The sequence below is a fragment of the Manduca sexta genome, unplaced genomic scaffold (assembly GCF_014839805.1).
Source record: "Manduca sexta isolate Smith_Timp_Sample1 unplaced genomic scaffold, JHU_Msex_v1.0 HiC_scaffold_3521, whole genome shotgun sequence".
Lineage (NCBI taxonomy): Eukaryota > Metazoa > Arthropoda > Insecta > Lepidoptera > Sphingidae > Manduca > Manduca sexta.
Window position 1 is genome coordinate 1 of NW_023594599.1, and position 12,664 is coordinate 12,664.

The 12,664-nt window shown below is 33.9% G+C and overlaps 2 protein-coding genes and 1 pseudogene across 2 annotated transcripts; 1 reads left to right on the forward strand and 2 right to left on the reverse strand.

The window, feature by feature from the left end:
• Positions 1-55: 55 nt before the first annotated feature.
• Positions 56-6,664, reverse strand: LOC119193016 (annotated as a pseudogene).
• A 971-nt stretch (positions 6,665-7,635) lies between these two features.
• On the forward strand, positions 7,636-10,634 carry LOC115447876 (conserved oligomeric Golgi complex subunit 8). The gene is given in 9 exon segments (XM_037446723.1): positions 7,636-7,866; positions 7,938-8,165; positions 8,168-8,243; positions 8,322-8,487; positions 8,746-8,841; positions 9,042-9,218; position 9,521; positions 9,582-9,745; positions 9,885-10,634. Coding segments are annotated over 9 exon segments (1,653 nt in total). The 5' UTR covers positions 7,636-7,811; the 3' UTR covers positions 10,575-10,634.
• On the reverse strand, positions 10,588-12,299 carry LOC119193015 (DNA repair protein RAD50-like). The gene is made up of 5 exons (XM_037446722.1): positions 12,119-12,299; positions 11,807-12,003; positions 11,612-11,716; positions 11,131-11,247; positions 10,588-11,053 (listed from the first exon to the last, which is right to left on the reverse strand). Exons 1-5 carry the CDS (start codon positions 12,134-12,136, stop codon positions 10,807-10,809), a joined length of 684 nt encoding a protein of 227 aa, XP_037302619.1. The 5' UTR covers positions 12,137-12,299; the 3' UTR covers positions 10,588-10,806.
• Positions 12,300-12,664: the final 365 nt, after the last annotated feature.

The window sequence follows — 12,664 nt, forward strand, 5'->3', positions numbered from 1 at the left end:
CAGGCTTGTGGCCTTCATAACACACGCTTAAACTCACAACAATCATATTTCATGAAGACATTTCGTTCACAAAGGCTCAAATCAGTTATTGCCCGAAAAGCAATGGAAGTCATGAGAACTGCAGTTCAATAGATCGCAGATCTGTATCTGTAGAAATCTGTACTTGTGACTTTATATTAGTTGCTATGTAAGGTATAGCTAAAAAAAATACAAAACAATGATTTACCGGTGTGTATCCGCTCGTGCTTGCGCAGCGTGCCGCCGTCGGCAAACGCTTTCCAACAGAACCGACACGCGTACGGCCGCTCACCCGTGTGGATGCGAATGTGAATCTGTTGAGAGCTCCTCGATCCGAACACTTTGCCTATGGGAAAAGTAAGCCATATTAGTATTGATGTAACGTTCATTCAGGTTGTCTCAATTTGATCAACAAACGAAAAACAATAGAATATAAACAATTTGAAAGAAAATTATGTTGTCCTTCACATATCTTCAAAGATGTAATAATAATGTTTCTTACCGCATTCTCTGCACGGGAACTGCCGCGAATTACTCGACGACGTATTATTTCTTCCTCTGGCCATCCGTTTCATCCTATCAACATTCATATTATTTTTAGACACCTTTTAATTTTATATCGAATACAATTTTAGAATGTTACACAGAAATCTAATAATACTAGATAATATTATAGCAAGTACAGAGTAATAAGTGTGAACATACTATATATCAGCAAGGGTCTGTAAATCACTCACGAGAAAAAACAACTCTATCTCGACTTTGTATGCTACAAAATGTGGTGTATGTGTAGTTGTGCATAAAATGTGCATGATGCATGCATGGTGTGCATGGTGTGTGTGCGTGCGTGCGTGCACGTGTGTGTCTGTGTGGGTTTTAGTGGGTGGTTTGTGTGGATGGGCCGAAGTGTGCGTACCTGGGCGCGGGCTCGCTGCGGTGCGCGCGGTCGGCGTGCAGCTCGGCGTGCGCCAGCAGCTGCAGCGCGTCGGGACACGTCTCGCCGCACACGTCGCACACGTGCTCGCCGCCCTCGCCCGCCTCGCCCGCCCTCCCACGTGCTGCTTGTACTGTCGTGACGCTTGTAGCTGTAAAACAACACACTTATTAACTAATGTCCATACGCGACAATAAAAATTACTGCATTCAAACAGCAACGTCTATTAAGTGTTATGGCATCTTTACAGTTATTTCTTTATAGATTATACCTGTGCGCTGCGGTGACATGCCGTCGTAGGAGATCGGCGCGTTGGAACGCGACGCCGCAGTGTCTACAGAACAGTTCCGGCGGTCGTGCGTCCGTGTTACGCACGCGCGTCTCACTCGCCTCCGCACTCGGCGACACGCGATATTCCATGTCGTCACCTACGTGTAACAAAATTAACTAATATCAATAAGCTATAGTCAATTTCAATGAATAATGCCAACATTTGTATTATTGAATTATTTGCTTTTCAAACTACATACAAGAAGTTCCTTGTCAATTTTTTGTATAAAAAAAAATAATGTTCAATAGCATTATGTGCAGAGGCGCGTGTCACTGACCGGAGTCGTCGTCGTAGAGCGCGTCGTGCGCGGCGGGCGCGGGCGGCAGGTGCGGGTGGCGCGCGCTGCAGTGCGCCGCCAGCGCCTCGCGCGACCAGCACAGCTCGCCGCACGAGCCGCACTCCACCGGCGAGTCGCCGCCGTGCACCTGCGCACGCGACACACACGTCATATTGCTAACAAACATCACATTTATCCACAACTACCGACTTCTACTGAATTCTCATTTTCAATTTGATTACAATTATTTCATTAATTCTCCAGCGTGATTTTAAACTAAATCATATTTGAAACGAATATTTACTTATTATGCATTATAAATACGAAGTTTTGTGTAAAGTTTGGAAATTTGTTGTATATTTGCATAAACTGCTGAACAGATTTCAGTATAATTTGGCACATGACTAAAGTACATACTTTATAGTATACTTATCCAGGACATTCTGGATAAGTATACTATCAACGGTTTTATCAATAGCCATCAGGTTTCCAATACATAAATGAAACAACTTACCCTAGCATGTGACTGCAAAGCCTTCTCTCTCGCGAAACCAATTCCACAGTGTCTGCAGACGAAGGGTCGCGAGGGGTCGGCGGGCGGCGGCGCTGGTGAGGGAGGAGAGGCCGGCGACGGAGGTGAGGGGGACGAGGGCGGGGAGGGCGGCCGCTTGGGCGGAGAACGCGCGCGCCGCGACCACTGCTGCGTGCGCGCAGACGTCATGTTCTCCCAACCACCGTTCTACATGACATTCAATATCACATTGACCGATTTAAAAACATTAAAATGATATACATTTTAGGCATGTAAAATATACATATAAAAAAATCTTCCAACCCCTTTAAACATAGAAATCATTTCCGTGTACCTTTCATGTTCATCTAATTCAGGTAAGGAAATTTATATAGTTTGATTTGCAAGAATGCAAGAATGTGTAACGGTAAATAAGCCTGTCCGTAAAGACACTTTAATAAATCAATTCTATGTCCTATTGTCAACAAGCCAATAAACTTCAAAGATGTTTGTAGTGTTGCTGTATTTTTTTCAGATATTTTTTTTTAATTTACTTTTTTGGTGTATTTTCTTTTAAATTACTGAAATTATATGTACTACTAAGTACTAACCATGCACATCATTAGGCCTCCAACATTACAAAATCTGTCTCATGATCCATAATAATAACAGGCTCACCTCAACTGGTTCTGGGTTCTTTTTCCGTCTGCCTCGTTTTTCTTTGGTTTAACAATTTGGTTATTTTGTAATAGATCTTCTGAAACAACAGCAATCTTATTTTAACCGTTTCGAATCTAACATGATTTTGATTGAATATTACACTCCATGTCCAAATGCAAAATCCAAGAGTGTTTCAATGTCTAGGTGGATTGAAATATTGAATAGCAATCACAATAATAATAATAACTGCATAATAGAATACTACATATTAATCAACCAATAAACATTACTGTCAAAGAAACTACACAAAATTCACAGTTCAAGAAAAAATCAGTGTTCTGCAAATCATTTTTTATTTTATTTATTTATTTAAGGACCTCCAACATGGGATACACGGCGTATAATAAATACAATGTCGTTATATTGGTACAATTAACAATCATGATTCTTTAATATACATAAAAACTCACCATAGTCAACAGTGTCCTGATTATCAGGCACATACGCATGCACCTTGAGGTGGTTCATGAGGTCGCATTTCCGCACGTATCGCACACCGCAGAGATTGCACGCATGCGGACGGTCGTTCTGATGCGCCACCATGTGGTTCATCAGCGCCGCCTTCTTACGGAACCGCCGCGAGCAGAAATCGCACGGCCACGGCCGCATCGCCGTGTACTCATCCTATTATTAAATGACAACGTTAAAATTTTGTGAAATTTATCTGCTCACACACTGAGCACAAATTACAGACTCTAGGGTGACAACCCTAGAGTCTGTAATTTGTGCTCAATATGCCAATTGTCTTGCCCCATATAACATCATGAGACGGAATACATGGTTAATATTGGGTGTACTAGTTAACCCTCTTCGATTCCAAACCCCTTCAAGAATAAAAAGCGAGGGTGTGTACATATTTTCGGTCGAAAACCGCGCACGTTGCCGGGAATTAAAGCGTGATATGAAAATGGGTTGATTACCTATTTCATTAGTAATATGATTAATATTGACTTGAAGATGTGTGGGTGCACTAGAAATGCACTTGCTTAACTCATCTAAGATATAGGACTGTACACAATACATAATAAATCTTCATAGAGGTGACGTTGTACCATTAAGACAATGATAGATTTAGTTTACAGTTATTACATTGTAATAGAATCAAAGTTTCTTACTTGATCAGTCGGTAACGGAACATCAATATCATTTTCTTCCTTTATATCCAGTAAGGGTTGAGCTAACTGCTCCATAGGAACTTCCACTCTAAAAAAATAATTCACATGTAAACTAATATTTGGTTGCCTAAATAATTTATCATTAAATGGTTCTTTCTTTAAGGATATGATCAGCCCTAAAAAATTAATGGTAAAAGGAAGGTGTCACATACTATTACTTTGTGTCTTTACCTGTGTAGACATTAATTTGAGACTAACTACCCTTACACGGGATTAGTACAAAACATTGATTACCTTTCTTGCCCTCCTGAGAGAACCCAATCATCTGTTATAACCTCCTCAGTGACACATTCTACATTTGGATCAATCTCTGTTGACTCCACATAGGTGACCACATCTTGTGACAAAAACATTAAATTTTCAGCAGCCATTTGGTCTGTGTCCTCAACCATGTCATCTGTTGGCTGAAATTGTTGATTAGCTTAATTATATTTAGATATTACAACAGGTAATATTTTTTTGATATTCTGATATAGCAAGTTTCAAATACCATAAAGCAGCATAAATTAAAACTTATATTACAGGAATTATAATCGTGCAAATAAATAATTTGACTATATTTCAAACATCTTAGATAGTTCATTCACTTTGTTTCCATGCAGTGGTGTATCTACCGCCGTATCAGTGATATGGGGCCCCATGAGCTTTGGGCCCCTTTGGCCCATACCTACATTAAAGTAAGCCGGCGACCAAAAGTTCACACTGCCCTAAAGAGCCCACAACAAATATAGATATAGGGCCCCTCTATGGCAAGCTATGCTACTGTTGCTATGATGGGTCTCTTGTAAAGATGATTCCACCTAGATCCAGTACCACCACTTTGTATGTTTCTACAGCAAAGAACATTCTATATGCATAGCAATGTTTTGTTTTTTAGACATGGGAGTCAGGATACATTAATTTGTATTAATTGTATTTGATTTTAAATACCAACACATCCATAATCATATATGTCTGTTTACATATTCTTTTATATCTACTCCAAATAAAGCATAGTAATCATTAAGATAGTCATTTACAATGCAAAATATTGCACATAATACATTGAATAAAGAATTATTAAAGAATGATTACCATGTTACTAAAAGACCCCGAAACATTGTCAATTGAACATATAACTTCTTCTCCACTGGTGTCATTAGGACAATGCTGTAAAGAAAATACATGATTTAGTTTTTAATGATCATCATAGAATGGATAAGAAAAAATAGATGATATTTAACAATGACCATTTTGAATCTAAGCTTTATGACCATTTTATTTTTTTCATACAAATACTTTTTATGCAACTGGAATGCAATAACATAGAACACATTGTGTTAAAATAGCTAATAAATTTAACACTCTACAGAAAATAAAAAATCTCACTAATAAATCATTTACTAAGTAATGCTTATTGGTGGACCTCTCATATGGAAATCTGGCTATGGAAATAGCATCTGCCACTGAGTATCATCATGCAAGCACTGTTACTGGGCATTACAATGCTTAACATCTACATGATCTCACAGATTTCAATCCTATTGTACACAAAAAACTCTAGAGGAAGGCCAATCTTGAACTTTTAACAATGAATATAAGGATTCTCGGAATTTAATATAGTTGCATAAAAAAATAATACATACAGTAGGTTATCATTTTAAACCAATGTTGTATAAGTTGACATTTTGTAAAGGAACAATAGCAGTGTTTTAGCTAGTTGTCTCTGTTTGAAATTAATAAATCTGCTATTAATGGTTTAAATTCTTTATGAGTTAGTTTGACAGGATCTTGGGTTGATTCCTTTTGAACTATGTCCAATTATCTATCTGATGATTGGTTTAGGATATTCCCCATAAATACCTTGACCTCAACTTCTTCCTCCCATTGGAGATTATAGTCTTCAGTATCACCTTCCATATTGTTATATTTGTCTCATGGTCCTTAAAACATTTATAATAACTTCATTCTAAAAAAAAATGTATTAAACTCAAAAATATATATACTTATGTCATTTTATATTAATCTAGTCTTAACTAAAAAAAAATATTTAAATATTTGTTTTCATAAAATGTTATAGCTCGCAAGTACATCGCACCAATATGCTCAATGTACCGAATACTGTCAAAAATCTATACATCTCATAAAACACCCTTCAATCAAAACATCAACATAACCTTATCCAATATATCACTTTTATGATATGCCTAATAAATTGAAGTCTTATAAATGGCTAATAATTTAAAACACTAATTACTATTCAATATAGCTATGGACTAAATAAAGATGCAAAGGAGTAACAAAAATGGTGTCAAGTTAAAAAACACTTAGGTTATCTTATCCCTGTCAAACAAAAAGGTTAACTATAGGAAAACAATAATGGTTAACTTTAGTTTTACGTAAATTTTATATGGAAAACTTTACACAACTGTGAAATACAAAGACTTGAAGGATATTATAATACGTACACCACATCTATACGTTTACATGACGCAATCAAAGAACTTATCAATAGTTCATCACCGACGAAAACAATAATATAACCAAACTGATTACAAATTTTCTGAAAATACTAACCTAATATTTTCTCCTTGATTATTGATTAACTATTTTATACCGTAAAATATAATTCTATAATAAAAATAGAGTAACAAATCGGTTATCAGGCAAATGGCTATCTTCCTGCCATTTCTTCCATTTTTTAACAATTTCCATAGACAATTGCATTTAGATTCGGTTTATATAAGTAGCATGAGTAAAAGAGAGAACATGAATTAGACATAGGAATAAATATTTGAACAAAAGAGACAACATTTATTTAATGCGATACATAAGTAAAACTATTATCCAAGCATACACCTATTTTAATGGAATGGTATATGATAGACAGTGTGTAAAGTTTTTATGAAAATATCAATCTTTTTTTTATTACAACAGCATACAGAAATATATTATAAATGGTTAAAATATTATGGAGACGAACTTGCAAAGACAATATTGTAAATTGTAAAAAATTCTCACACAAAAAGCTAATAGACTGTATACCACATGTAAATTATTGTTTTTTACTTCTTTTATGATAGTAACACTTACAATGAGATGTCAAATTCGACATCGTCAAGTCGGCTAGGGATGTTAAAATCATAAATATGTGGTATCGATATATATTTTATCAATGAACATCTCATATCGGTTTTAAACATTTATATTTTTTATCAATAAAAGTAATAACAAGGTGTTTGATAGCTGTTGTCATGAAAACAAGAAAGTTATAATTGAAGTATCCGAATTCTTTTCAGAAGTTTAGTGATAAAGAAACACAATAGATTTACAACATTTTTTCTCGTGACCGCTTCATTTTAGTTCTAATTATATTTTGGAATTATAAAGAATTGTATACATTTTTTCAGAAAGAGAAATTCATTTCATTATTTATGCCTCTGGTATTTAATAGTTATTATAAAATCTTCTTCCACCTTGCTCCAATTTTAGCAAGCGAACGTGAACGTGCAACACATTATTTAAGCATGTATCTGAAAGGGTTTCAGTTTATTTTTTATAATTAATAGTAGTCTGTTATTTTTTACAACCGGCCACCAAGTCGCAATCGCTTTATCTCCCTTCCATTTGTCATCACTGGTTTGGAATAAATAGTTGAGAAACCTTATTTTTTGTTATTACTGTAGCTACTTTAGTTACAATGATATTCTATAAACATATTTATTCGAATGTAAATATGACATTCTTGGATTTATTTTACCATCCCTATTTTATATTGTTGACATTTTGTGTGGAATCTTGTTGGCGTAAAAAATCTTATACAGAGATTATTTTTTAAAACATCTCTTGGTTAAATTGGTCTTATTATGACACAAGAAATAAAAGAACTTTGCCACCTTTTATTCCCCGAATCCAGTACAGGTACTAAAATTCGTTTCGATTCAGTAAACTAATTCTAATACAGCATCTACTTAGTCATAAATCTCTTACAGAAAATGATGAATATTTTGCTGATGTTACTGACTACATTAAGAAGTTGGGCTCCCAGAATTGGGAATATATACGTAAGGAACCGGAAAGGCTGACGGAAGAGATGAAACAATTAACGGAACAAACGCAAGAGTTGGCGTTCACCAACTATAAAACCTTTGTCGAAACCGCCGAGATCTCGCGCACGATAATAAAGGACTTGGATAAATCTAAACAGTCATTAAATACATTTTAGACTCGACCCCTGACTTCTTGCAGGAGTGTGATAAATTTTCACAAATGGTTGGAAGTATTGTGAAAGAGAAAAGGTAATTTTGAAAAAAAAACTGTTTTATAACACTAAAAGAATATCAATGTTAATATCTTATATCTTGTATCATTTCTAGTCGCTATAGCGCCATCCGCAATCAAAGTGATAAGTTATTGGAGCTGCTTGAGTTGCCTTCGTTGATGAGAGAAGCTCTAAATGCAGAAGACTATGATAGTGCTTTGGATATTTTTACATTCGTCCGTAACTTATCTAAGAGATATGTAGAGATTCCAATAGTACAGGTAATATAGAATAAGTTAATATTGTTTCTTCTTCATCTTTATTTGTTGATATTTATGATTCATGGTCTTCTAAATTACGCAAGTAAAGGCAATTTTTGGAAAAACATATTTGAGTTTGTAAGAAAGTTTCTTTCTACCTTTATTGTTAGGGTAGCCTTACAAAATCTGATTATTGGTAATGAATTAGATAGCAATTTACATATTATTGAATATAGTTTTTATATTTTGTTGCTATAATTCATAAATTTTTGTTTTCAGAATACTACTCAAGAAATAATGACTTTGTGGTTTGAAACTCTTTATCAACTGTTTAATCAGTTGCGATATGATTTACCATTGCCACAATGTTTGCAGGTAAATAAATCATAACAGTATTCTGCCAATACCTCGTAACTAACAAAATCAAATTGAATTATATTTAATCACTTAATATTTTAAGTGCATTATCTTAAAATGCTGAAATTTCATGTAGGAGGCTATGAAAAATCTTAAAAAAATGTATAACTTTTTTTTCACTTTTCTTCAAAATGGATGTATTATTTTTTCTTGTACAGATTCTGGGCTATCTACGAAGAGCCAACACAGTGTACAAATCTACATGTGAAGATGACAGTAACTTGCAATACACCAATGGGAACAAAAATGCCACATCAGATGGACTGCATTTACACTTCTTAAAAGCGAGAAATGCTTGGTTCGAAAAAGCTTTAGATGATGCTAAAACATAGAATGTATGGATTTTATATTTGTAGTAGTAAATATTCTTATAATATGTAACTCAGGCCTTTCCTTTAATTATAATTTTTACTCCAATATTGATATTAATTTTGTTGATCTACCAATGTAAAATAACAATCAGGACCAGTTCTCGAGTTTGCTATAGAATAAAAACAAGAAATTTTAAATACTGGTTGTCTCCTTTAATGTCAGGTGCATTGATTTAACAAAAAATATTTTATGCATATTTTATATAGCCAGTAGTTTCCGAGATTAGTACGTTCAAATAAACAAACTCTTCAGTTTTATGGAATAGTGTAGATTGTGCTATTATGTTTGTATATTGTATAATAAATCATAAACTTTTTTATTTTCAGCATCAGACCGTTTGTTAAGGAGATATGTAGAACTTCACAGAATCCATCTGTTCAATGTGCTTACACAACATAAGTCCATATTTTTGTCAGACACTCAGGAGTCGAAAGTCAGAGATGACGAACTAAGTGGTACTAGTGCTTTATCATGCTGGTTGAAATTGAAGGTAGGACAAAATTCATAACAGTTTGTTGCTTACAGAATATTCACCAAAAAATATTGTCTGATTTTTCTTACCACAAATTGTGCGCTTTTTTCGATGCTTTTCATTACTGTATATAGCAATACTTAAATAATGTTTTTAGGTGGAATTATTTGCTCAAATCCTAAATCAAGACTTGCAGAAAGAAGATGATTCAAACTTCGAATCTATTCTAAACCAATGTATGTACCTGTGTTTGTCATTTGGAAGAGTTGGTGCTGATATGAGATGTGTACTCACACCTTTATTTCGAAACAACATCCTCACTCAATTCCACAATGGATTAGACAAAACCGATAATCATTTTGAAAATCAAATGAAATCCTATAAAGTACCAAGCATAAAGAATGTATCAAGACCAATTAACGAAAATGGGACAACTGGTCCACCTGAAAACTTATTGGATTACTATCCTTTAGCTGAATACTGCAATGGATTATTAACAGTATTAAATTCTTTAAGAGTTACTGCGCCTATGAACATTGTAAAAGAAGTTTATAACTCTTTTAGAGAGTCCTTGAATAAAGCAGTGCAGGTTTTACTTGCATTCTACCATAGGGAACAACAAGGGTTCTCAGATATTGAAAGGCAGAATTTTATTTGTTTCTGTGTTTGCTTTACTGAAGATTTAATTCCATACATCACAAAGTGCCTTTCACAATTTTTTCCATCTACACAGATTGCTGAACTATTAGGAGTAACTTTAACAGTTCTCCAGGAGAGCAAAATTTTGCAAATAGATCAAAATTCAATCTGTGAACCCTTGAACAGCCTTACAGGTCTAACAAAATAAATAAATTTTTATGTATTTTTTAGAAAATGTTATTTAATAAAGTAATTAAATGTTAATAAACTATGTCTATAACTTACAAAAAGATTTTCAATGATAATTTTTCTTATATTGTAGATATAATGATTATATTGCATAATGAATAATTAAGGCACAGCCTTCCTAACTATTGCTGAAGGGATGATTTCTATTAAAAGGAATGGCTATAACTTGTTATAGAATATGGAAAAAGAACTTATGTGAACCTTATTCTTTTGACTCTAGACTTGCCATGTTCATTTCTAGAGACTTCATAATAATGAGAAACTTTATCAATATTACCTAGCGACTCTATAAACTCTTTATCATGTGTTATAATAATAAACATAAAGTTCTTCTGCATCCTACGTTCTTGTACTATTTCACCAAGTGCTGAGCAAAGGCTCCTAATATTTTCTTGATCCAAATTTGTTGTTGGTTCATCCAGAGCCAGTATACCGAATCTAAAAATAACATAATTAGAGGTTATAAAAAATTGTAAATAAAGTTAAATAATATGTATAACGCATTACGTATGTACCTGGTACTAAATGTCTCAGCAAGCGCTAGTCTTATGATAAGACATGCTAAAACCTTCTGTCCCGCACTGCACCTTCCGCGCATATCAATTTCTACGCCATTCTTGGATTGAACAACTCTGAAAATAAATACATATCGTCATGAAATCATCTTTTTGTGCCAAATAAATTGCTATCACTAAGAACTATTTTTTGGATTTGTAATAATTGACAATTTTTTAGACTCATTATTTTTAACGCGCAATGCCGCGCCGGTGCAAATCACAAAACAGATTTATTTAAAAATAAATCTACAAAAATGCAGGGGTACATGCTAATTGCTATGCATATAAAAACGAGCACAATTCGAAATTCGGAATAAATTAAATGATCATTTAGTATGTACGTATTAATATTATTACAAAAAACCTAATGCGACTAATACACTGCTGGGTGAATCCCTTTTTGTGTGATTGAGTTTTACATATTGTGTATCCGAAGTACCTGTAATCATATTTGCGACGGTCCGATTCCGTGCTCACGCTTCCTTCAGTCTTTATTTCAATGTGATCAATATCATTCCCTCTATATATCTTTCTCCAGAGCTCCCTAAAAGGAATAGAGATTATTATCAATAGCAGAATACTAGAAATGATGACACATTAAAAGAAGTATCGTCAAGGAAAACATAAACAATACCTTATAATGAGATTGATGTTTTCCATCTTTTCCCTGTGGAATTCCATCAGGCATTTTTCTAAAGCAACAGCATAATCTCTTATATCTTTGTCTATGGCTTTTGTAACATGCAATTCATATATCTTCTCCCTAAATTTCTTTTCTATGTCTTTGTTCATGGTTTTCTTCAATTCAGCCTTATTTATCTTTAATCTCTCCTACAAGAATAAAGAGATGTGAACAACTTATCCACTTTAACACATAACGAGTTATAAATTAAGACTACTAACTATAATTAGTACTAAATATATTCATATAATAAATATTGTTTACCTTAAGTTCACTCAACATTCCTTCAGTTTGTGCTTTCTCTCTAAATATTTTGGTTTGCTGACTGATCAAAGATTCTTTCTCTGTAAGCTCATCTCTGTTTAGTCCATTCAATTTTTCATTAATCTCAGCATCTTCTTTTCGCAGTTTTCAATATCTGTTTGTGCGTTGCGCAATTTAAGGTTATCCTCCAAATCTCTTATAGATCTAAAAAATATAATAATGTACCTTAGACATATAATAATAAAAGCTCATTTATATTATAGAACCCTCTGGGGATGCCCATGTTAGCTTACACACTTTATAACAAATGTATAGACTAATTATTTTTAAACGCTCTTAATTATTATTCCCAGGTTGATTGTGAATGGATTAAATTGCTCATTTTATTTCCTTTTTGTTTGTGTTCAATCTGGAGATACCTATCTAAATTAAAGATTAAATATCACACTTTTGTGTCCATTTAACTTTGCAATATAACATTATTGGTTTATTACCTCTTGTTTCGCCAGCTCGTCTTTAAGACTGTCTATTCTTTTTGTTAATACT